At 36.4% G+C, this 26,437-nt stretch overlaps 2 protein-coding genes across 5 annotated transcripts in view; one reads left to right on the top strand and one right to left on the bottom strand.

Annotated features, from left to right (window-relative positions):
- The window catches only part of FipoQ (F-box/LRR-repeat protein FipoQ), a 161,355-nt gene that overhangs the window by 39,461 nt on the left and 95,457 nt on the right, over nt 1-26,437 (top strand). The gene's annotated exons all lie outside the window — the stretch shown is intronic.
- Nucleotides 1-26,437, bottom strand: part of Zip99C (Zinc transporter Zip99C) — a 154,080-nt gene that overhangs the window by 61,454 nt on the left and 66,189 nt on the right. Inside the window, exons 1-3 of one of the 2 annotated variants that reach the window (XM_067108644.1) lie at nt 21,382-21,554; nt 17,018-17,062; nt 16,178-16,413 (exon numbers count right to left, since the gene is read on the bottom strand). In XM_067108644.1, the coding sequence (XP_066964745.1) occupies nt 16,178-16,409 (232 nt within the window). In that variant the 5' untranslated portion in view covers nt 16,410-16,413; nt 17,018-17,062; nt 21,382-21,554. Of the gene's footprint in view, nt 1-16,177; nt 16,414-17,017; nt 17,063-21,381; nt 21,555-26,437 lie in introns of those variants that run through there. The other variant, XM_067108645.1, reaches the window with a different exon arrangement.

The raw sequence follows: 26,437 nt of genomic DNA, 5'->3' as shown, positions 1-26,437 counted from the left end.
ATTGATAAATTTAAATCCAACACAAATCTTTATGAAGGTTACTTTCTCAACAGGAATGAAAACTTAAAATAATTACTTAATAAACAAATAAATAAAAAAACATACATATACGATGCAACGCCAACCTAAGACCTCAACAAACTTCAGGTCATTTGCCATTAAAAGCACAACAACAGAATAGGGTCTCTCTTCCGGAGAGAGAGAGAGAGAGAGAGAGAGAGAGGAGAGAGAGAGAGAGAGAGAGAGAGAGAGAGAGAGAGGTCAACCTAAGACCTCAACAAACTTCAGGTCATTTGACATTGAAAGCACAACAACAGAGAGAGAGAGAGAGAGAGAGAGAGAGAACTCGTCACCTTCAGCATCGTCCGCTTCATTGTTTACTTTTTATCTTACCTTCCCTTCCCTCTTATTACTCTGTGTCCCTTCTCATTTTTTCAGTCGGCCACACCGATAATGAGTAAGTGAAATGGTTGGATGAGAGAGAGAGAGAGAGAGAGAGAGAGAGAGAGAGAGAGAGAGAGAGAGAGAGAGAGAGTCTCCTCTTGAATGAGGCCACACCTACCTTGGAACTAAAAATAACGATGAGTGGGAGAGAAACACTGGTGGTCAAGATGCCTAAGATGGTAATAACTGATTCATCCCCTCTCTCTCTCTCTCTCTCTCTCTCTCTCTCTCTCTCTCTCTCTCTCCTCCCTGTTTACACTCTCCTCTTACTAAGCCTTCATTTTACTTTCAACTAATCGAAAAGGGAAGGAAGGAAGGAAGCGGGGGGGTGGGGGGGGCGGGAATGCGAACAAAGAATACTGAAACCGGATGAAGAAAAAAGTTAAGTATACCTTAGTTTAACCAGACCACTGAGGTGATTAACAGCTCTCCTAGGGCTGGCCCAACGAATTAGATTTATTTTACGTGGCTAAGAACCAACTGGTTACCTACAGTAGCAACGGGACCTACAGCTTGGTTGCAGGAATCTGAACCACATTATGACAGAAATGAATTTACAACCAGAATTAATTCTTCTTAATCTTCATTGGCCTGTTTGGAGTCGAACGCCACAATAGCGTGCTACAGCTGAGAGCTCTCTACCAACCTCTCCAACAGAAGAAAAAAAAGAAGCATATTCACAAAATAGGTCTAAGTAAAACTTTAATGAAGCTGAAAAATAAAAATTAGAAACACTTAAAGTGGACTAACAAAAAAAAAAAGATTCAGAAAAATACACTACTAATGAGAAGTTAGATGAATAAAATAAAAGATAAAGATCATAAATAAAGTATTCAAAAGTTTAAAAAGTTGGTTAAAACATGAACGAAGCAAAAGGAGATGATGAGAGGATGAAAATGACGAATAGGAAAACTATAATCGGATAAGATAACAGATAACGCATCCTTCACAAGAAAAAATGCTGATTACTAAAATCAAAGTCAAGATTTTAAAACATTAGTTTCTATTTAATCAGCAAAGAGAAAAAGAAAAAGAAAAAGGAAGAGAAAGAGAAAGAGGAATAGGAGAAGGAAAAGGAAGAGAGAATGAGGAAAATGAAGAGGAAGAGGACGAGGAAAAGGGAAAAGGAGAGAAAGAGGAAGAAGAAAAGGAAAAAGAAAAGGAAAAAGGAAAAACAAGAGGAACAGAAAGTGGAAGAGGAAGAGAGAAACGAAGAGGAAGAGGAAAAGGAAAAACAAGAGGAGGAAGAAGAAGAAGAGGAAGATGAAAAAGGAAAAAGGAAAGGAACAAGAAGAGAATAAGGACGAGGGCACAGATGAGCAAAAGCCATGACCTCCATGATCTTCCCTTGGGAAATCCAGTAACGAGCGCGCGCGCGCGGGCACCTACCCTTCCGGTTACGAGTAAAGGAAGGACATCAGCCTGCAAAACCGGAATCCAGAATTCAGAAGGAAGGAAACACGGAAGGATTACGATGTGCATAGCAGCGGTAGTAACAGACTTATGATCGTGATTATTTCAATTATTTTATAAAATAATACAAGATAATATTCATACGAATTGAGAAAATTCAAAATGAAAAATTACGTAATCATAAAAATTCCACTATATTTTTTTAATTTTTATATGCATAAATATCATTATACATATCGAATGGCATAAGTAACGTCGCCAAACTCTATATATATATATATATATATATATATATATATATATATATATATATATATATATATATATAGTGTTGTATATGTATATATATATATATATGTTATATATATATATATATATATATATATATATATTATATATATAATGAAGAAACTATGAATGCATGTCTAGAATACACACATGCGCAGAATATACGACACAAGAATACAAAACAAGTACTGCAGATACATCAACCACGAAGAACAAAGCGGCTAACTCAACATTTATAATACAAGGCCATCGTGGGTGAGCTGGCCATCATCATAAATAAGAATTAAAAGCCCAATTAAAAATGAGGGAACACTAGAAGGCCAGTCGAAATATCCTGACCTCGGTTCCCAAATCGAAACCAAGTTGACAACAATCACTCATTGCACGGTTTCATAAACAAAACCGATTTCCTACACGGAAACGCTGTTTTGGTCACACACAAACACTACTGGGAACACACAATGCAGCGGTGCAAACCAAACATTGAGCAACAACAGATACACAGTCGTGTTTTGGTTTGGTAACATCACAACAGGATCCAAACAAGAGATTCATATAAAAACGTAACCACGTGTTAACGAAAATTAACTTTGTTTACATGCATGCACAGGTCGAGAAATATATTACAAGAATAAACAACAACTGGACACGTACAAACGAACGTTTTCTTCTCTTTTCTTCTCTCTCTTCTTCTTCTTCTTCTTTCTTCTTCTCTCTCTCTCTCGTCATCACTGCTTTCAGCCATATCCAATTCGATGCCTGTTTCTGCTTTAATTCGCTTTCAAGGCTGTCACTCTCCTCGATTATGACTGGGCTGTTGTTGTGGTGCCATTACCCTAATGAGAAATTATGGAGAGAGAGAGAGAGAGAGAGAGAGAGAGAGAGAGAGAGAGAGAGAGAGAGAGAGAGAGGGGCAGGCCTTGAATTATGCCCCAAACAAGACCCTCACTGTTGATTTGATTTCCCGGAATCGCCAAGAGTCCTAACTGTTTACAAATGTATTCACTCCGATTGTCTGGCCAAGCTTTTAAAGGGGACAGGTGCCGAACAAAGACGAATGACTCCATCGAGCATCGCTGCTTATGGTCTGAGCGCAACTTTGTTATCTCGGTAGAGCTGAATGGCTATCAGTGTTCCTCTTCTGCACTAGTAACATCCAGTTGCCATGGGCTATTGAGTCCTCCTTCAGAGGCAAGATTTCAGCAACTATACGAACAGTGTTCCAACGCCCCCCCCCTCCCCCATTTCCCCAACTCCATATACACGAGGTATCTGTTCATTAAGGGTTGCTCTTAAGTAACCCTCAGTTATATATACGTACGTTTTCTGGCTTCCTTAAAAACGAATTAAAAATATCTATATTCAATTCGTAACCTTCAACATCTCTTAAAATGGCCATACTTTGATTCGTATAATTTGTGTCTACTTTAAGTAACCCTGAAGTAGTTCTATACTCATTTCGCGTCTGCCTTAAACCTTCCCTAAAAAATCTGAAGCGACCCTTTAAAAAGTTTCATACTTTATAGGGAACATCATCAAAACGATTTTAAAACCTGTGTTAAGCTCTTTCAAGCCTTCATTTAAAAGTTATGTACTGTACTAAATGTCAGAAATTGGAATGACCCTTAAAAAGGCGACATACTAAAATTCCTCCACCCTAAAGGACAGTTTCAACACTTAATCCTTTAAACAGTCTTTCAAAACACATGCTGATTGAATGGACTCTTCAAGAGCCCTAAAAATGACGTGGTCATTTTGGGTCCCCATTTAATGGCTTAACAAGAGTAGGTTCCATCTTCAAATAAGCCTTTTCGTGACCAACTGATCAAGATTTAAAAGAAGAAAATCTAACCAGAGCTAACCTTCGAGAAACAACTATAAAAAATGAAGGACAGTACAGCTGAAAACAAGAAAAAATAACATCAAGGTCTGCGCATTAATTCCTGGGAAGAACAACCAGGCCAAAGGAGAAAAAAATACCACGTGACCAAAAAAAAAAAAAGAAAAAAAATTGTAAGAAACCAGCCTTCAGAGAGGCCAACCAGGAACCAGAATAAGAGGGGGGAGTGAGTCTGTTATGTGTCCAAGTCTGTATTAAGAGCAACATGTCTCCTATGAAGAGGTTCAATTTACAATGCACTGCGCATGAGCACGAAAACCAACCGAATCTGGATTCTATATACGGCGCGATGATTCACCTTAAGATGCTGCAGAAATAACAAGTGTGGGCGCTCCCTCTTCTCCGTTCCCCAACACTTTTTTTGGAGAGCTCCTTCTTCTCCGTTCCCCAACACTTTTTTGGAGAGCTCCTTCTTCTTTGTTCTCCAACACTTTTTTTGGAGAGCTCCTTCTTGTCTGTTCTCCAACACTTTTTTGGAGAGCTCCTTCTTCTTTGTTCTCCAACATTTTTTGGAGAGCTCCTTCTCTATTCTCCAACACTTTTTTTTGGAGAGCTCCTTCTTGTCTGTTCTCCGACACTTTTTTGGAGAGCTCCTTCTTGTCTGTTCTCCGACACCTTTTTGGAGAGCTCCTTCTTGTCTGTTCTCCGACACTTTTTTGGAGAGCTCCTTCTTGTCTGTTCTCCAACACTTTTTTGGAGAGCTCCTTCTTGTCTGTTCTCCAACACTTTTTTGGAGAGCTCCTTCTTCTCTGTTCTCCAACACTTTTTTGGAGAGCTCCTTCTTCTCTGTTCCCCAACACTTTTTTGGAGAGCTCCTTCTTCTCTGTTCTCCAACACTTTTTTGGAGAGCTCCTTCTTCTCTGTTCTCCAAAACCTTTTTGGAGAGCTCCTTCATCTCTGTTCCCAACACTTTTGGAGAGCTCCTTCTCTGTTCTCCAACACTTTTTTGGAGAGCTCCCACACTTTCTCAAGTGCAAGCGGACTTTGGCCTGTAGGTTACAACATAGTACAATTCTGCGTTCAGCCTTAATTAACAACATAAGTAGCCTACACCATTTTCGCCAAAAATAAACTTGATATTCTGTCACTGACCAGACCTGCACTGTAAAATTTCTGGAGAGAGAGAGAGAGAGAGAGAGAGAGAGAGAGAGAGAGAGAGAGAGAGAGAGAGAGAGAGAGAGAGAGAGAGACTCAAAACCATGTTTCACCCGTAAACATGAAATTCAGAGTTGCTGATTTTCGACGAAACAGATTCATTTGAAAACACTGCTAAAAAAAGATCAAATATTAAAAATTACAATCTACAAGAAATAAGCAAAAAGTTTCATGTTATTGCAAATACGAATATATGCGCAATAAAAAATACCACATCAAAATAAGCAATAAAAAATTACAATGAAAGCAATGACGAAAATTACGAACCAAACAAACACAGATAACGAAGAGGAAGAAGTATTTCACCAAAAAAAAAAAAAAAATGCAAATCTGATGGTAATCGGAGAAGACGTAAGGCCGAGTCTTCTTTCCCAAGGTCCTCCTCCTCCTTCTATTCTCAGAGGACCTTCGAATTTCAACCAACCCGCAACACGGTGCCCAATTCTGACACTAAACAAAGACCTACCTGATGCGCATTACGAACTTCAACGCTGGTAACCGATCGGGTAACCAATCTCCTACCTTCTATTCCCAATCCCACATGCCACGCAATCCGATATTAACCAATCCCCATTCTGGTGACTTAATGTCCAATTGATATGCAATCCGATCTTCTAACCAATCCTTATATGGTATCAAGTGCTTTAAAACGCAAAAGCTTCTCTCAAATTCATGCTACACACACACACACACACACACTCTCTCTCTCTCTCTCTCTCTCTCTCTCTCTCTCTCTCTCTCGTTTAGTAGCAATGGCTCCCAAGAACATGCCATTGCTGGGTACTCTTCGACAACGACAAGTTTTCACAGCCGAAACAACTGTTATTAATGCAATTGCGCGAGCACGCGAGCACGCAAGCACACATTCACACATTTTGGTAGGATCTTGACATAGAGGAGAGAGAGAATTTAAAACACGAAGTTACGTTTTCAGCGAATAAGGATACAACTTACACACACAAAAGAATCTAAATAATACGACATAATATACTGTAAAATCATAGAAAGTAGACCAACCTCATATGCTGACACACGAGAAGTACAACATACAAACAAACAACAGGAGAGAAACTCAGCACAAACAAACTCTGAATTCCCACAGAAACAAACGCCGAACAGGCAGAGCAGACGACACATGAATAAGCAAACACTGACCATCCTGGAAGCTAAGCTCCCCGATTCGCGACTTCCTGGTACTGTCTCTCTTGCTTACGAATGCCGACTAGCAAAGTCAACTTTCTTTTATTTGTTACTTTCGTCTTCATCAAAATTAAACGAGCGTAAGGCAGTTGTCTTTTAAACCATTAAATCACTCTCTCTCTCTCTCTCTCTCTCACTCACACGTACACATACACACACAAATATATATATATACTGTATATATGTATGTATGTATGTATATTTATATATATATATATGTATATATGTGTATGTTTGTATGAATACATGTATGAATGAATGTACGTATGTCTGTAATATCATATATTTTATATATATATATATATATATATATATATATATATATATATATATATATATATATATATATATATATATATATATATATTATATATATATATATATATATATATATATATATATATATATATATATAGAGAGAGAGAGAGAGAGAGAGAGAGAGAGAGAGAGAGAGAGAGAGAGAGAGAGAGAGAGAGAGAGAGAGAGAGAGTTTAAAAGAACGGACAAGTACGAGAGTAAGAAACACAACCCTGCAACACAGTCCCACGGCGATCCCAGAGAGAGGAATGTCCCCAGCACGAAGGAGGAATAAAAGATGAGAGACGGAGTAACAAGAAGTAATTAACAAAAGTTTCGAGATGGGAAACAACAGCCGTAGGGCAGGAGGCAAAAGAATACGAAGGAAGCAGAGGCGAAGAGACATTACCGCGCAAAGAAAAACAAACGAACAAAGAAATGGGCAACGGATGGGAGTCTGATCAAGGGCAGCGTCAAACCTCTCTCTCTCTCTCTCTCTCTAGAGTTGTTAGAGATGTTAATAACATAATAAGAATCTCTCTCTCTAAAATTGTCAGAGATATTAACAACACAACAAGAATCTCTCTCTCTCTCTAAAATTGTCAGAGATATTAACAACACAACAAGAATCTCTCTCTCTCTCTCTAAAATTGTCAGAGATGTTAACACAACAAGAATCTCTCTCTCTCTCTAGAATTGTTAGAGATGTTAATAACACAATTAGAATCTCTCTCTCTCTCTCTCTCTCTCTCTCTCAAAAATTGTCGGAGATGTTAATAATATAAGAATCTCTCTCTCTCTCTCTCTCTCTAGATTTGTGAATCTAAATACAACAAGAATCTCTCTCTCTCTTCTCTTTCTCTACAAGATACATACTTAAAAACAGGAGAAGAAATGTAAGAAATGTAAATAACATAATAAGAACAGGAGAGAGAGAGAGAGAGAGAGAGAGAGAGAGAGAGAACATAAGTGCCCAGATCCGCTGTCTGTAGTAGAATAATTGTACCTTGAGTATATAAGTCGCCCCAGTGGCTGGACAGTACTCACGTGAATCAGTCCATAAAAGTCCACAGCAATATGCAGTCAACAAAGCATCAGGATTTTCCTCAATGAAAAGCAACAACAACGACAAAACAACAGCTACAACAACACGAGCAAATAATGGAGCTTTGGGAAATAGGAAAATGCCGGAGAAAACATAAGAGAAAATCTATTGGAAAAAATAAACAGAAAAGTTTCACGGGTAGGCAGATATACTGCCCAGAAAGTCTCGAAATATGTATGTGTTAAAACATTAAGACTTATCATGCCGTGACATATGTATGTATAAGTACGGATATAAGTATATATGTATGTAAGGGCAAATGTGCGAGTGCACCTAACCTATGACGTTGGGAAATGTGTAATAACTATAATTCTCGGGTGAAAATCTAGCAATAATAAGGGATCCAAATACTAATATGTTGTTATAAAATTCTAGGCTTTGTCACTAAACTGGAAATCTGTAAATAAACTATAATGTTACATCACGCATCACTAAAAAATCATTTAGAGTTTCTCTCATTAACTTTAATGAAAACTATAATTCAATAATCAATTAGATTCAGTTTCATATAGGTTATGACAACCGCTAAGGCAGATACCGTCTATGGTTCGAAATCGTCAAAAGACTCATTGAGAAAGATTTAATACTATGAAACTTCGTTAGAAATACATACACGTGTACACAAACATATATATACAGTATACATACATACATATATACACATGTATATATACTGTTCTATGTATATATAAAAACATGTATGTATATATATTATATATATTTGTGTGTGTAAGTGCAAACCAAAGTGTACGACAACCCTCTTATTTGGGGAGGATGGAAGAACTATTTATCATTTCTGGGAAGTCCGAGGGAGACTGAGGGAGTGGGAGGCAGTCAAGCTGAGAAACGATTCCAGCTTTACGCTTCACTGGCCGAACCAATAAGCTTCACTCCTTTATCTCTTCAATACACTCCTCTCTCTCTCTCTCTTCCTATTTCCTTTTACCCCTACTTTATCATCTCCGTTTATTAAAGTATTTGCTCCTTCCCTTCCTCTTTCTTCCTCTCTTATTATTGTGCATTATTTTTCACATTCTCTCTCTCTCTCTTTTACTATGCACACAAACAAAATCTATCACTTTTAATTGTTGTCATAATTTCCTCTTACCACTGCCAAATACAATTACGCATTATTCCACAGTTTCACTGACATTTTTACGAAGGGGATGATAGTAGTAGTAGTAGTAGTAGTAGTAGTAGTAGTAGTAGTAGTAGTAGTAGTATTGCTGTACTAAATGTAACTATAAAAAAAGTTTAATATAGTAGTAGTAGTAGTAGTAGTAGTAGTAGTAGTAGTAGTAGTATTGCTGTACTAAATGTAATTATAAAAAAAGTTTAAATTCGACAAGATTTTTCCACCTCAAGATAGAAAAAAATAACACCATAGAGCCACCTCTTCTCACACGTACTCCAAAAGCTGATTTAGAAAATATGATGCCTGTTTCTTTACACCTACTGCGAGGCTTTGGAAATCTCTTTCTGCTTCTGTTTTTCCTATCATAACCTCCCATCCTCAAAAAGACGAAAAATTATTATAATTTCATTCTAATTCGTACCACAGTGGAACCAGTCTTATTCTTTTAAATATCAAAATAAACAAGTGAAAACTTGTCCAATAGAAAAACAATCACAGTCAATCATTATCACCATTTTTATGAGATCTCAACGCAATGCTAAAAATATTAATAACAGTAATATTAATTATCCTATAGCGACCTTCACAATTTTTCTTCTGTTGCTAATTGGTATAATCCTAACCAAAAACAGCATCTCTGAATAATAAACAATTCTGACACGTAGCCCAAAACCTGTCATCTTCCAGTTCATGTCTCTCTGACTTTTAATAATGCAACAACTTGACATGATGGAGTATTCATGTTCTACTACAATGACACTGCTTCAGTATATTCACGAAATAAAAAAAATATACTCAGCACATGCAATACAGTATTATGTATCTCTCTCTGAGGAAGGACAGCTGTAGAAGCTAGAGGGAAGAGAAGAATTTAAGGGTGCAGAGTTGAAGGGCCCAAACATCAGATTAACTGATCTTTCTGATGGTGGTTACTACCATCAGCAAAGCTAAATTTCCTTTAATACTATAAAAGGCCATTGAGAGCCACATCACAATAAGCATTGGGGCCACACTGCATTATAGGCCCAACGGTTTAAATTTCCTCATAATAGACATTCATATATGAAAACAAACTCAATAACATCAAAAAATATTAAAAAGAAAATCAGAAAAACAATCAGTTATCTATTTACTGATATTATCTACTGGGAAATCTTTTAACTAATCCTGGGCTCTACAGACACTAAACCAATGGGGCACATGCCCTCCTGTTCTTGGGCAAGTCATGAGGCTAAAATACAACAAGCTCCATTAACTATAATTACAACACAGGGGTCTTTGGAGCATTCCTTAGGGTTAATGACAATTTTTATTTAATGACTCAGTTTTCTTCCAATATGGATGTTCAAATTTTTTCATTCATGCCCTAATTTCAAATAAATTAGCCAATATGAACTCAATCTTACTTCAGGCTTCTGACCACTGCACTCAATCTTTTCCATTCAAATTTAAAATTTTAAAAATGGAAATCTTTCAATCCATGTATTTCATTCCAAAACCTTACCCCTAAACGTTCATCCTCATGCTGCTCCTTAGATAAGATCATTTTTTTTTAGATAACAACAGATGAAGAAACACACAAAAAGGCAGAACTAATATCTATTGCATCACAAATCTCAGATGTTGAACTTTTATTTCCATATTACTTGAATCATTCATCTAAAACATGAATAGCTTAAGATGATTAAACGAAAAGAACTGCTTTGAAGTGAAGAGAAAAATCTAAAAGACCAGCCTAACATCATATAACTTAAAAAAAAAAAATCCCATCATTCTATGTAGGAGTACTAAATAGCTTTTGCTCTATTATAGAAACCAATTTCAATCATACACTGGCAATTTCCAATTTTCGCTTAAGAACTGCATAAAAATGGTTGACTACAGAACAAAAAGAAAAATCAAGGCCACCATCCCTCGTGAGAAACAATGACAAACATAACAGCCTCTTAAATACTTCTACAAAACTGCAGAGACCCAGGGACAACCAATGCCAGTCATCTTTTCATGCATGTCATGATTGCACAGAACTGCCAAACCTAATAAAATCAAATTACATTTCTTAACTAATTCATCCTTGACATTTCAATTTCAGTTAACCGACTAAGTGTCTGAATTAATGAGTTAAGTAAAAGCTTCTTGCAAACAAAAGACTAAAAGTTTTCATATCTTACTTAGATCAACCCATGTTAAGAGTCAAATCTATCACTTTTTTTTTGTTTTTATCAAGGAAGCCTAGGTAATGGACAACTTAATATTATCATATGGCAAGCCTAACGGAGAAAAAAAGGACAGAAAAGAGTATGCCTGATCCCTATCAAAGTAATTCGCGAGCCTTCTAAAAGCGGCGAGATAAAATTTTCAGTACTTCTGACCAAAGGGAAAGTAATAATCTCTTTTCTATGGAAGTAAGCAAGTACGAAATGTATGTAGGCCTAAATACTGGTCACTCTGATAATGTTCCATGCCTAAAATATCTATAACTTCATAACACCCTTTCCTTTATCAAGAATATGCTATCTTAAAAGTTAAACAATTACTAGTACAAAAGATAATCATGTTCATGAATGAACGATTACAATGCTACCAGGAGGGTAAACCATATCAATGATATCAAGTACTTTTTATAATATGAGTACTGTACTTTGCAATGTGCAGGATATATCTGCAAGCCAAAGAACTTCCAAAAACATCTGCAGAGCCAAATTACAAATGTACTGAATGTTACAGTTGTATTAAGTAATATGAATCAAAAGTTCTAAAGTGTAACCTGTTGTCCTACAAATAATAATCAAATGCTACCTACTTTCCCCATACAGGATGTCTTATTGTAACTCGTTCCATAAAAAAGGGTAATTGAAGCTTACTTTGACAGTAAAGATATAAACACCAAGAGCAGAAAGGTGAGGTGGATCAAGATAATATTCTCCCATCTAGTGCAAGAAACCATAATGTGTCACTTCAGTTCACAGCATGCCGAACTTAAAATATAAAATCCACGATTTACAACATATAACAATTAAGTTTAAAGTAATTCTTTTAAGAGAAAAATTTCACCTCTCTCAATCACTTTTTTCAATAGGAAGGCTGATGGTACAGAAACTTGATTGCTGTATATATACAAGGCTGATGAAAAGAAAATAAGGCTCAACACCAAAAAGAGAAGGGGGTCACAGAACTCAATCTTGAAAGATTGTAAAATTCAAACCTGAGGAAACAGAAGAAGGATAGGAATTCCAAAGCTAGATTACAAAGGAAGAATCAATTGACAGCTAATTATCTGGCATACCTACTACAGTCACCAATGCCACTACAGAAAGGGGCAAGCCCCTGAACTTTGCAATCAGAGGGCTCCTGATTTTCACCTAACATCACCACTCAGTGCAGACAGCTACTTGCATCAGTAAACTGTCCAAAGTAATGAAGCAAGTAAAGCATGGCACTTCCCATTTCCCTTTTATCTAACATAAAACCTCTGAACCTACCTTTGTACTCTTGGATACCCCATGGCAGAAGGCTGAAATATATAATCAACCATGCAATGGAGTTAATGGATGAGAAAAACAGCAAATGTCTCTCACAGCAGCAAGCAAGGATAAAAACTTCCTTGCACAAATTATGTCTTATCACTAAAAATCTCAGTACAAGATGATAAGATACAACACAAATGTCATCAAGGAAGAACATGGATATTACAACATTAAATTATAAAGTATTAACACACTTCCACCACACCTTAATCAAACCAAGTTAAAAGTCAATGAATTACAGCATATAAAACTGTTAATCACTGTTCTCACTCCCTGGGACACAACAAAACAAAAAACAAAACTATGTAAACAGACAAATAATGCGCAACTTGACTCTCGAGGTAGCTGCTGATAATTGTTACACCTGAAACTCCAAATTGGGAAACTTGACTAGACGAGTTGTGCTGTAATTAATTCTGTTCACAAAACAGGCTGGGAGCTAGCAGCATCTTCTGCGGCATTATTTTACAAACCATCAAAATAGTCAACCTAAGACAAAAAAGTAAGTCAACCATTTTGCATACAATAAGCAATGGATAAAAGATGCTACCGACATCAGCAAGCCCAACCACTCAAACACACACTAAAGTATGTCAGTCAGCAATATTCAGTATGTATATTCTTTGTTCCAATATATTTACCATTTGTATTACTGGAAAAGTAAAGATAAACCACAACGGTAGTAAGTGAAGTTGAATTCACCGGAATACAGCAGTGTACTTCAAATCTCAAATGCACAACCATTCAAAGATTAAGAAAAAAAAAAAAAAAGATATGAGCCCCTGGGAAGATCTTGATAAGAGCCACGAGACCTTAATCTAATAAGCAGCAGTACAGAAAGATAAAAATTGCCTTGTATTCTAATAGATAACATCTACAGTTACAGACATCATCTGTCCATGTGAGGCCTCCAATACTCGACTTACTATATGCTCGTAATAGTACACACTTGACTTTTACCTTGGAACCACAGCATTGCATCATCACGATCCATACAGGGGTGCACTCTTGGCAAATCAAAAACACGATCAATATTCTACTACTGAAAATTCTTTCACGGCTTTTACACGGAATTTATGCAAGGGATAACAGGAAACAACAGATAGTTATAGATAAATCAAGGATAACATTCAAGTGGTCACAAAGACTCATATGAACCCGAACACAAACTAACATACAAGAAATCATGATGAATCACCGTAGTTTGGGAGTACACCAAAGCAGTAATACCTGCCCTGTTCAGAATCCTCCAGAAAAAAAATAAAAAAATACACCTTTATTTCCAAATTCACCTGTAAAGCATTAATTTAACCAAAATCACCACAACAGTGATAGTTTCAGCCAAAGATTCAACAAAGATTCAACCAAAAGCACCACTAGCTTTGGGAACATGCCCAAGAGGGATTTACTTTGTATCCATAAGGTGGACTTCTATGTTCTCAAGTCTGTCATGTTTTGATGCGTTTTATTTCTGATAATAATAGGCTCCTAGCTCTCTTTTCCTCTTCTCCCTAGTGAACATACAATAGCAAATTAAGATTAAAATAAACTCATCAGCCATTACAATGGTTACATTTAGAGAACCAGGATAACTGAACCTCCTCAGTTTAAAGCAGTTTTCTCAGAATATCGTGTGCTGATATGAATGCACTACCAGTGGGCTTACTGAAACCGACAATTTCCCTAATCACCGTACACTGAATCCTATGGGAAATATTTTTCTTTACATTCAGCTTCCTTACTCACAAGTAAGTACTGTGCCATATTTCAACATTCATCTAGTTTATCTTTCAATTACAACTCTAGTATCTTAAAACATTCTTTTTTTTTTGGGGGGGGGAGGGGATATTTTAACTGTGCATCTACCAACCTGAGATCATTAATCATCATTCAACAAAAAATTTATATATGTTAAGACATCTGCCAACTGCAATGCATTTTTTGGAAGTCTTATTTTCAGGAACATGAAAACTTTCCACAACTACCAAACTGTGATGGTCTCCAATTTTCTGTTTTGCTATCTAATCTTTTTCTACCAGATCTGGACTAGATAAAGCATAAGCCTATCCAACCCATCGACTGTTACATTGGCTTTAACCAAGAAAAGTGCTTCATAATACAGTAACCAAGTAAAATTATTTCATTCACAAGAAGTCAACTATGGCTATCATTACTATTATTATCAATATGAAGGTGACCACCAGGTCAAAATACTTGACTCTCACAAGGCTGCCTGGAAAGGTTCATCTTTCACAATGAGTTTTAGCATAGTCATAAACTGCAAGTCTTTATAAATTTGATAACTGGATTGCTAAAAAAATCACTAAGATTTTGAGAAAATTTCTTCATAGATTTGTTTCTGAAGTGCGATTATTCATTTGTTGGTTGAAACTGTTCATAATTATTTCTATTACATGGACCCAGTTCATGATTTTTCAAAACTTAACCAGGACATGTATTTTGGAAAAAAAGCTACATTTATTATTCGGTAAAAGAATATGCCAGGCATACTACGGTCTACCCCAAGGCCAAATCAAAGTCCTTCAAAAGAAGGCATTGTGCTTACCCCATACGAAAAATGGGGAAAATCACGTTAAAAGAAGAAGAAAAGAATATGCAAAAAAAATTAAACAGGTTAAAGAATGGGCAAGAAAAGGAATTAGCAGTGACCCCAAAGAAAGGCTTATACTGTCATTAAGGGAAAGAAAATAAAAAAAATTTAAACAACAAGCTGATTATTGGTGAAGACCAAAACTATATGCTATGTAACAGCTCTCCATGTATATTTAGCTATAAACCTACCATAAACAGCTTTTACTTAAAAGGCTTGCATAATTACTAAGAAATTTAAAGTTATACAATGTATACTATAAAGTTACGCTAAGGGAATATACCTCAAAAACCTCAAAAGATTATCAGGATTTGAAAGCTAAAAGAGTAAAAACACCAGAGTGGAAGGTGAACTATGGAGTTTTCAAAGCACCTCTTTTTACCAGTTCTAGAATTTTTGAAAGCAATTTAAAACTACACTTACTCAGGGTAACTTGACTGTCCATGCAATGAAAGTCCACAGAACAATTAATCAAACCCAAAACAAACTCTGTCACTGTATAAATAATATTTTGTGAAGAATGATAGTGTACATCAAAAATAAAAAACCATATAAACAACTGTGTCCTCAAAGCCTTAAACACGAAATAATAACCAATCTCCTTTCTGAACCTAAGCGATGAAGCACAATTTCAACTTTCTTGAAACACTGTATATAAAAAGAGGTACCAGAAACAGTTTTACTTATATCAAGTATAAGTATATACAAAGCAATATACACCACGATGATACAATATGTACCCAATTCTTTTAAAGAAAATTATCCATTTTATGACATACATCACTGAAAAATTTCAAACCATTAAGCATTGAGGCCATGCCCAAGAAATTCCATTTTGTGAAGCAACTTTTATTCAAAACCATCCTAAATAATGAAACTGACAAGTGCAAAACAATATTCTACCGTACTGTACAGTACATATAATCAAAACATAAACCACTCTCATATTGTGCAGTAGTTACTACTGTTTAGATGATAATTAGAGATCAAATAAAAAACAATGACAGCATTACCACAACCAACATATGAATAAAAGAAATCCCCTCACCTGAAAAGAGAAAATTACTAGTAAAAATTGAAGAAAGCGATTCTTGGTACTCACCAATATTTGACTTAATCTGATTATCCTGGGGTATAATCAGAAGAGGCACTATACCGGCCAAACCAATTGCAATAGCTGCAATAACAGAACAAATCCAAGGCTGGTATTCTGTAGCAAGGATAGTCAAACTGTCCATATGGTCACCCTGCAACCAATAACTAGGCCAGGGAGGCCACACAACCACGTTAGATTCCATGGCTGCTTCTGGCCATTCTGGGCTTGAGTTTTGCATCCCTCTGCAAAAGACGGATTGCTATCAATTTGTGGTCGACAATCATGACATGCTTTTATATATATATATATAGTCTACACATGCAGTAATCCACTAATAATTTTACACAGTTGAACATGCATAACTATACCTTAATTAAATTTCAAAATTCTCAAAAGACCTTGGTAAACATCTGACCAGGTAAATGTAGCCTACACACTAAGATACAGCATTCATTTTCTGATATACTGAACAATGTAGAAAACTTCAGAGTACTGTATCATAACTTTTGTAAGGAGACTTTAAATTACTTTTAAATAAAAGTACTTAAATGACTCATTAGCACAGCAATTAGAGCTGACTGCCAAACTCCCACATTATGCTGTACAGGACAACTTTCATTAGCCTACCTGAATAATTGTCATAAAATATTATACAGTATATTTAAAAGGAGCAAATTCACTGTAGACTCTCAAAATATAGGAAAATGACCAATAAATTAATTTCTTTCACTACTCTTAATCTCAGGTAGCTGATAATTACACTTAATAATAGTCTACCGTGTATTCTAAAGTTTAGCTACAAATGACAGCTCAAAGACATATTCATTATAATAAAAGCATTCTTACCTTTAATCTAACCCAGATGACGTTCAGATATCACACATAAAAAACCTGGAACACAAGAGATAACAACATTAACCCTTACATCAAATATATAACCTACATTACCTATGACACAAGAAGCTGGTAATACTTTATTAACTTGCAGCTACCTGACATTCATATCAACTGTGTATTCTTGAGCGCTACGCTACCAATTGTGTATTCTTGAAATTCTAACAAGCTTCGCATGGTGAATTTTTGTGGAGTTGCAACTCTCTTCTGGATCGTAACATAAAATATCCTACAATAAGTACGAGAAAAGAATGGAAAAGAAGATACTGTGCTGTATATAATATATAATCATTGCTACAGGAAACAGAATACATCTGCATCTTTTTCATGATACAAGTCTACTGAGGTGAAGAAAACATAACACAAACTCATAGCCAAGGACTCAGTAAGATGAGGGGTAACATTTTTACATAGCTATAGCCAATGCTTTTGGGTAACTAACCCCTTGGATATTTCTTCAATATATTCCCCTAAATTTATTAAAAAGGCAATACAGTACAGTACATTGAATGGCAGGGAGGGAGATTAGCAGATTAATATCCTTCTTCCTACAGTAATAAAATTAAGCAAAAGGGAAAAATTTGTCCAAGCATTGTATTCAATCTCATACAAATACGAAAAAGACTAAATTACTGTATTGTATTCTAGCAAAATTATCATAAACTCCTAAAGTCAAAAAAAAAGGAAGGAATCGAAATTCTGCAAAAAACGAATAGGCCTACATGAATAAATAAATGCAAAAAATATAAAAATTTATATTCACCTCATACATATTTTTCATGTCAGTCAACTTACTACAACTGAGGACATTGGATTGACAATAAGTCAGGATTCATTCACACAAACCAAGACCATGTGAATCTTAAAAGTATAACTAGCTGTAGTACAGTATTAGGTAACATCCTGTAACGTAAAATACTTGCCTATAAATCTTTAGCAAAAATTGCAAGAAAAATGAAAACTTTTCCAGCTATACTTCCCAAAATTCTTTTGCCTGACCAGAGTCACCTTTCTGGGGCTGCTTAAATAATTAGCTAATAACTTGAGAAGGACAGCTATCAAATAACACAGTAATGTAGCCTTCTTGGGCTGACAAGATCAAGGGAACTTCCTTGAAGAAGTGATGACTTTATCTCATACATGACTCTGCTTTTCAAAAACTGATATGAAACTGCAATAACAACCCTTCATGTAGACTGCAATGCCCATCTTTTTCCAACATGCAGTAGCAAACAATTAACTAAGTATATCCTGTGCAGTAATTCATAAAAAACTTGTTTAGGTGCAAAATAGTAAGAACTTTTTTTCAGCAGTAATTTCCAAATAAAACAAGAATTTGAAAAGCTACAACAGTGCTTAGGCCTAATACAATTTTTGTGTTGTATAGGAGAGACAGACTGTGCAGTACAGTAACCTGAACATGGGGGGGCTACACATACTTTGTATAAGTCTTACACAATGGGTAAGGACAGCATCAGAATGAGCTTCGAACTAATCAAACAGTAATGGATCAACCTCTCTGGAGATAAGAATAGATACGCTTAAGATTTAGGAGACAAATTTCTTCACTTGGACACAGATAATGGTACAGATACCCTTATCTCCTTCCACATCATTATCCTGCTATTCTAAAAACAAGATGGTACAGACTGGGAGACTGAATACCAAATCACCACTTGTTTTCCATAAAAGTGGTCAGCTTCCTGTTAACTGAGAATCTTTTGGAAGCACCAAAGACAATGATATACATAATCATTATGAACTCCTACTACCTTTTCAATTTTGAGCACCATTACAAAGCAATGACTTTGATCAGTATACTCTTATTTTCTTAGCTCAAAAAATCCTTTAAGGAATTACTGCAGATATTGAATCATGCTCAAACATAGGACTAAATTCTATCACAGAACTTAAGGTGTTAACTGTGATTCACTGGGACAACCATTCCCTTGAAAATTCATTAAAAATATGGCACCTTATTAAAAGCATCAGGGATAACAGTAGTTTTCTGATCACACAAAAGATGTTAGTTTTCTGGTCACTCCAAGTATGTTAGTCTTCTTTGATAAAATGATGATACTCAATTAAGAAAATATTTTGAATTCTATACATTCACCATTTAATCTCTTTCTTGGACTAATTAATCAGTCACCAGAATGCCAAACAGAAGAAATTTCCAACCAGAAGAACGTCCAAATTAATACCGAGATCATCAACACCATCCACAGGGACAGGGGGTCAAAATTACCAACCCAAACATTCCTAGTTCCCAAGACCACAACAAAAATGGTACAGTGCGTAAAACTTGAGTATTGAAGTGAAATCTGCTGCACAATGACATGATACTCCAACACAGTATAGATCTCTTGCATCATATTTGCACTACACCAATTGCCAAAAGACTGTCACAGCTATCAGTATTAGTACATAAAAATGTTATTACAATGTCATGATGAGTACAAAAAAACCTCTGACATGTCACTTTAAAAAATGGTACGAGGAAAACACAAACAACTTAAGTAAGACTGGAAATCCTCAGCAACCACAAAAGGGTTAATAAACTTGAGCTCACCTGAGCAAAAGCCAACACATTTATCACAGAAAATCTCACAAGAGCACCAACCAAAACGAACCTTTTCTGAAGGAATGAATGTGTACAGCAAGGGCAGAAAGAGCAAAGTATTTTTTAAACTTAAGATCTTCCTATTTCAAAACCTAGTAGAGTAAACAGCACCAAAATGTCCTTCAACATAATACTGTATACAGAACAATGCTTTAACTATGAAATAGTAATAAAACAAGTCACTAATGTTCAATACAGCACACTATTACAAATGCTCATTCACATTATTATTACGTTTATTGTAACCTTTCCAAGTCACCAAATTCTGAACATTCAAATATAACTGAATACCTGACCAGATCTTTTCCCAAATAAAAAGGGTTGAGATTATGGAGTGCAAGATTATCAGAACATCAAGAGAAGAACTTTAGCCACGAGCTAAGTAACACGTATCTAACTCTAATTTACAAACTCCACATACAAAGCCCTCATGGGTAACCAACTTCTGCTATGGATGATAGTAAGGCACAGAACTGCGTGCCTAGCAAGTGTCTTTACTTAAGTATCAGCTGACTGTCACTAAACTTGAACGGATGCCAGCTTAGTCTTGGCAGATCTCAAAATCTAACAGCCATGCTGCAACTGCGCATGATTGTTCAGTGGATATAAAATCACAGGTCATATAAAATTAAAATCATAATTAATTAAATTTTCTTCCAATCACTTTTTAAAAACTTGCACAGACAGCTTTATACACCATGACTGTTAAAGAATTCTGACTAGGCTATTCAGGGAGCTTACAAACAAGACCCACTTCACCTGTGAAGAACACTACATAGTTTAGTTATATATGTAAATGACCCCTAATAAAGGAAGCACTTATTCCTTGGATATTTGTTAACATGAATGATAACAAAATACATCTAAGCCTAGTCTACAAAGAATGCCCATCACACACTTGATTAGAGCCCTAAACTCAAGATCTACTGGACTGCAGCAACAGTAGCCTAAGATTAGGTATTCCCAAAACAGCTCATGAAGGGAAAAAAATGGGACCATGTCAATACCACCTTGCACGTGACATAAACTGGGGAAGAAACACACTGACATTTAAACTCAAATGAGTTTGTACGTTGTGATCATGAGATTTTGAGGAAGGTTAGCATCTGGGAAGTTTGCCAATCTAATATTTACTTCGACTCCCCTTTTAATATTGTACCTGCCAACCTACATTTTAATTATGTTCAATCTAACCTACATTCATGAACATGAGCTAATATACAAGCAAAAGTAAGTTAGGTCCAACCTCTTCCAATGTAAAGAATAAACCTAGGCTAGGCTTGTTTTGTCTACAAGCGGGAATTGCTTATTATGATCTCATATCACTCAGTTTTGTCTTCCCAAGCACAAATATTACGATTCCGTTTGCAAAATCATGATTTCCGAGGCACAAACTAATAAAGGCTCATTGAATCAGACGATAAGTAGTTTGCATTACCAAATCAAAACCCTTGGCTGACCTAGCCTCACCATCACTGTTAAATGCGCAGCGTGGTTAAAGCACACATGATTGAGAAGATGTAAAGCGTGAAAGTGGAACTTTTCTCACTATGAAACAAGAAACATTGTGAGGGGGAGTAGCGTATTCCTGCAGACCTAATTTCCCCACCGAAAAAAAAAGGCATTGCCTGGATGGCCACATTGCACAAATATATGAACAATGGTGATTTTGACATGAGGCATTCACACGTACACTTATCATAAGCACATGATAATGATGTAAAGCTGCCAACCAAAATGTTTCACAGTAACATTGACTCGTTACACTTCACTATCGTCATGAGTTAAGTTTCGCACTGAGTGTCGGGATATAAAGTCTACCAGAGACCTTATAACCCTCCCAATGTTTACGTTCTTGTCAACTCCATTGCCAGACGGACGATTAAAGACACTACAATACAACAGAGTAACTGCGTAATATATTGATTTGCTAGTGTTACGAATACATAATTCTTAATAAGAAAATACAGGATATCATTTAGCTAAAGCTTTCTCCTCTTTTTTTTTTTGCTTTAGATAAAATAGAAAATGTATGATTTCACAAGGGGGCGGAGCATCCTTTGACCGCTGGGTGAAAAAACCGTACAGCAAGGTTCTGGTGTAGATGTCACCCACGTCACCATCTGGTTGGCAGAACGAAGAATTGCGCGATTTTTAGAATCATCTAAGTGCACCTAAATTATTCAATTGAGAAACTTCAAGAAATCTTATTGTATTCTTCTCCCAGAATAGCGAAATGGATATATTGAAAAGATCGTTTGCAAAGTTTCATGTTACTGTTGTAGACAAATTAAACATTCTTTGATAATAATCGAAAATATATGAAATCACTTCGACACAATTTCATCGGAGGATATGGCCACACTTTTCCCCAGTGCTTCTGGTTTTCATTAGATTATAGGTCAATTATTATGATACGTTTGTAGATTACAGTATCCTTTATCCCTCTTCGAATATTCGCCAAAAGCAGTTTTTTAAAGCATGCATTCTGGATACGCTTCGTCGAGTATATAACGGGTGGTCGTCACTCGCTCACCCTAATAACGGGAAATCTGTACGTCAAGTCTTGCTCGGCCATTGTCATAGTCAAAGTGGATGTCATCTCTCTGGAAACTTACACGTTGCACACAATTTGACAGGGTGACTGGACATAAATCGTATTTTCCGAGGTGGATTTTGCCGGTTAACAGCATTACTAGTGCTTTCTGTCTCGAAGAAAGACGGAAGTCAGTCGACCCCAACAGTTGCCCTAAAGCGAATCAAGGTCTAAAGAATTCCCGGTCAGTCACCAGCGACCCAAGACGTGTCCTGTACTACGCAGGGAAAACTTGGGTCAGATTAGGACGTCACAGAATCCCACTCCATGATTTACCTGTCAGTGTTTACGGTATCTGCCATTTGATTATCAACAAGCTGGTGTTCAGTGAGAAGCTCTTCCATACCCCTATCATATATTCTAAAAATGTTGTTGGAGGAGCATTCAGAAGCGCATCTATTTGATATTATGACAGACATGAGGCAGCAGGTAAAACTAAGGTATACTTAACTTATTTAGCAGGGTTTCCTGTGGTGGCTATATAGTAAATGACTTGAGTTTAAAAACATAAGGTTGTGGAATACTTCAGGAAATAGCCTGGATCGTTCAACTTTTGCCGAGCCAGCGGCATCTGATCGCCATTTGTGTCTTCGCTGATGCTCTACACCTAATAACCCTTATGAGAAATAATTTCCCAAACCATGGGCTTCAGTTAAGTGATGACAGTTTAGTCAGCAGCGGATCCGTAAGAGAGTTCATAAATAAAATTATGGGAGATCGAAATACATAATATAAACTTTCAAAAAATCGAATAAACGTCCATGGCCTACAAGGAATGAACGTTAAGCTAACTTTGTGACTGATTTAAGAAACAACTGCTAAATCACCAAAATATTTTGGAAACAATTTTTTTTTCTTTTTTTTTTTTGCAAGCAAAATATTATTTCAAGATACAGACTGGGTGAGCACAATTCATTTCGCTTGCAGATTCTTGGTTTGACTTCTCAGTCCTCTGGTATTATTTATATGACAGGAAAACACATTATCCAGGAATGCGAACGGGTTGACCTTGACAAATGAAGACGAAATTCGTACATGTATTGTGCAAAGAGGAAACTCAGTGAAGATTATACGACGTAAAGGACTTAACCCATTTCAAAATGGATTAATGCCTAAATTTCCAGAAATAGTAGGAGACAAATTTAATACATAATACATACTAACATAAAGATTAAACCAACACGGACTTTGTTTGTCTACGTCAATAGGGGCTCGCTATCAGCATATATCAACAGTTCCAAAGAAGCATAGAGATAAATCTCCCCTTTTAGGAAAGACAGCTCTCGTATGGGTTCAAATTATAACGCAGAAAATAGTTGGCAAGGAAATAACAAATGTAACATTTCATTCTTGACTTGATAAGTTAACTCCTCCAAAAATAGTGGCGATGAATCACTACAGCGTGAACTGAGTCTTTCTGCAACACTGTTTTGTTTACCAGACAATTCATTATAAAAAGAAAAGAAAGTGGCTTCACTAAAACTCTGGCGGGGTCTGATTATGAACAATTAGATTAGAGTATTTCGGCGGTTTATTGCCCAAAAGTTCCTAAAATATTTGCATTGTATGAGTCATGCGTACCGTAGGAGATAATTCACGAACGGGTACAATATGCAGAGGTGATAATAAATCAATAAACCCCTGGAAAGAATCTTACGACCATATATAAGCAATAGAAAAAATATCTGTGTTATCATAAGGAAAAGTCTAAGAGCTGGCACAGGAAGAGTAAAAAAAAACTTGGCGGTAAACGTCGTAAATGTTATCAATTTATCCCTTGGTTTAGTTTGTATTTACGTATTTCGTGCGCAGCCGAAGGTTTTCCAGAATGAGAATGATAAATAGGGAAATAATTTATTCAATGAATATACTGAATAATGTTGAAAAAATCTGTAACAGAACTAATTTTAAGTTCAAACTATCGCGCACGTATAGATTTGTATTGCTCTTTTAAATTTTTGTTTACTTTTCAATACATAATATTTTTCAAGTATCACGTGCGTACGTGAATGAGTGCATATACATTGCTCATAGGATTCATCATACACCAGATTTATCACAAACAAGTAGTCGTTTACAGCTGTCAAGAAATTTTTTTCCAAGATGCTCTATTTTTCTTAAGTTAAGTATATCTTAGTTTAACCAGACCACTGAGCTGATTAGCAGCTCTCTTAGGGCTGGCCCGAAGGATTAGATTTGTTTTACGTGGCTGAGAACCAACTGGTTACCTAGCAACGGGACCTACAGCTTATTGTGGAATCCGAACCACATTATGACGAGAAAGGAAGCAACATACAGAAATTTCTGAATTACCAATATCGTTTTCTCATTCTAATCCATATTTACGAAAATCTAATAATGTTATTTAAAAAGTTAGTGAAAGATAATAAACGCTGTATATTGCCAGCTACTGAATGGCAGTAGACCCTGCTGACGTTACAGAACTTACCCCCTCAGGTGACTCCTGCCCCCCACCCCCAACTGCACACCACTAACACCGTACGGAGATACCCACCCCACCGGCACCACACCGTCCGGAAGTCCACCCCACCCCGCCCCATCCCAGATTACCCCCTGACTTCCCCCAACAATTTACCTGCGTTGGCGAATACTCGAGAGAAAGTCCAAGACACTGACCTTAATTTTACCTTTCTTGGGGCTTTTCATTCATGACAGCGTCTGGACTTTCGCTTTGCTACTGTTATAAAAGAATGAGAAACCGCTCTCCTCTCGAATTCTTTCTCGAGTGAAAGGGTCATCTTTATTATTATTATTATTATTATTATTATTATTATTGCTGTTGTTGTTGTTGTTATTGATATTATTGTTATCGTCGCTGTTAATATTGCTATTGTTACTAAAGATGATGTTTACACATTCATGCAGAACGCCAATAAAAGGATCTTGAGAGAGAGAGAGAGAGAGAGAGAGAGAGAGAGAGACCTAATACTAATACTACATACAAACAATGCTAGAGATTCAGTATCAGATGCAGCCCCAGAACTACACAACACACACCGTGTACCCCTCACACAATGGACAACATTCTTCAGGGTTACAATAATACGGCGCAGTAGTACGAAGTACATCCTTGAGAGAGAGAGAGAGATAGAGAGAGAGAGAGAGAGAGAGAGAGGCTGACTAAAATACAAGCGGGACAACATCCTCCCGTCAAGGTTCCTTGTAAGGAGACGGAGCCACGCTGGCTGCTTCGTGATTTTTCTTCCATAAATCAAAACGCGACTTCCAGATTTAACGAGACGTGTAATGCGGACTCTTTGTTGTATGATACGCGTATTACACTTTGTGATTTAGACGGATATTACGGACTTGTATATTTTATGACTTCGTGATTTATTTAGACGTGTATTATGGGAGACTCTCGTTATATGAGACGTGTATTACAAGACTTCATGATTTATTTAGACGTGTATTATGGGTTTGTTATTTGATGAGACGTGTATAACACTACTTCGTTATTTAATGCATTTGGACTTCGACGTTATTTAGAGTTCGTGACTTATCGAGACGATCATTACGGACTTCGCTATTTTATGAGACGAGTATCACACGGCTTTGTGATTTACTGAGACGTTTATTATGAAACGTTATTCGATGAGACGTTTATTTCAAGACTTCGTGATTATTTAGACGTGTTGTGGACTTCGTTATTCAAGTACATGAAAAATATATTGGTTAGTGAAGAAAGTGATCTTCAGATGTGTTCAGAGAGCATTTGACTGAATATCCTATGTGTATGAATGGTGATCAGTAAAAATGGCACGGTAAAAGTGGCACGGGTAAAAATAACACAGGTAAAAATGGCAAACGTAAGGGGAGGGTCGAGACAAGGGAAAAATGTTGATGCATCTTCAACGTTTCGGCGTATTTAGTACTAGCCCTTCGGGAATCAAATGTCCTTAAATGCATCTGATCCCCGAGGGGCTAGTACTAAACACGGCGAAACATTGAAGATGAATCAATGTATTTTTTTCCCCTTGTGCCATTTTTTTCATTTTTTTCACTTGTGCCATTTTTACCTATTCTTTCTACCTGTGCCATTTTTACCGTGCCATTTTTACCTGTGCCATTTTTACCGTGCCATTTTTACCTGTGCCATTATTACCTACATTCTATATTAGTACCAGAAAAC

The sequence above is a fragment of the Macrobrachium rosenbergii genome, chromosome 9 (assembly GCF_040412425.1).
Source record: "Macrobrachium rosenbergii isolate ZJJX-2024 chromosome 9, ASM4041242v1, whole genome shotgun sequence".
Classification (NCBI taxonomy): domain Eukaryota; kingdom Metazoa; phylum Arthropoda; class Malacostraca; order Decapoda; family Palaemonidae; genus Macrobrachium; species Macrobrachium rosenbergii.
Note: the sequence above shows the minus strand (reverse complement) of the source record. Positions and strands in the feature narration are given on the sequence as shown.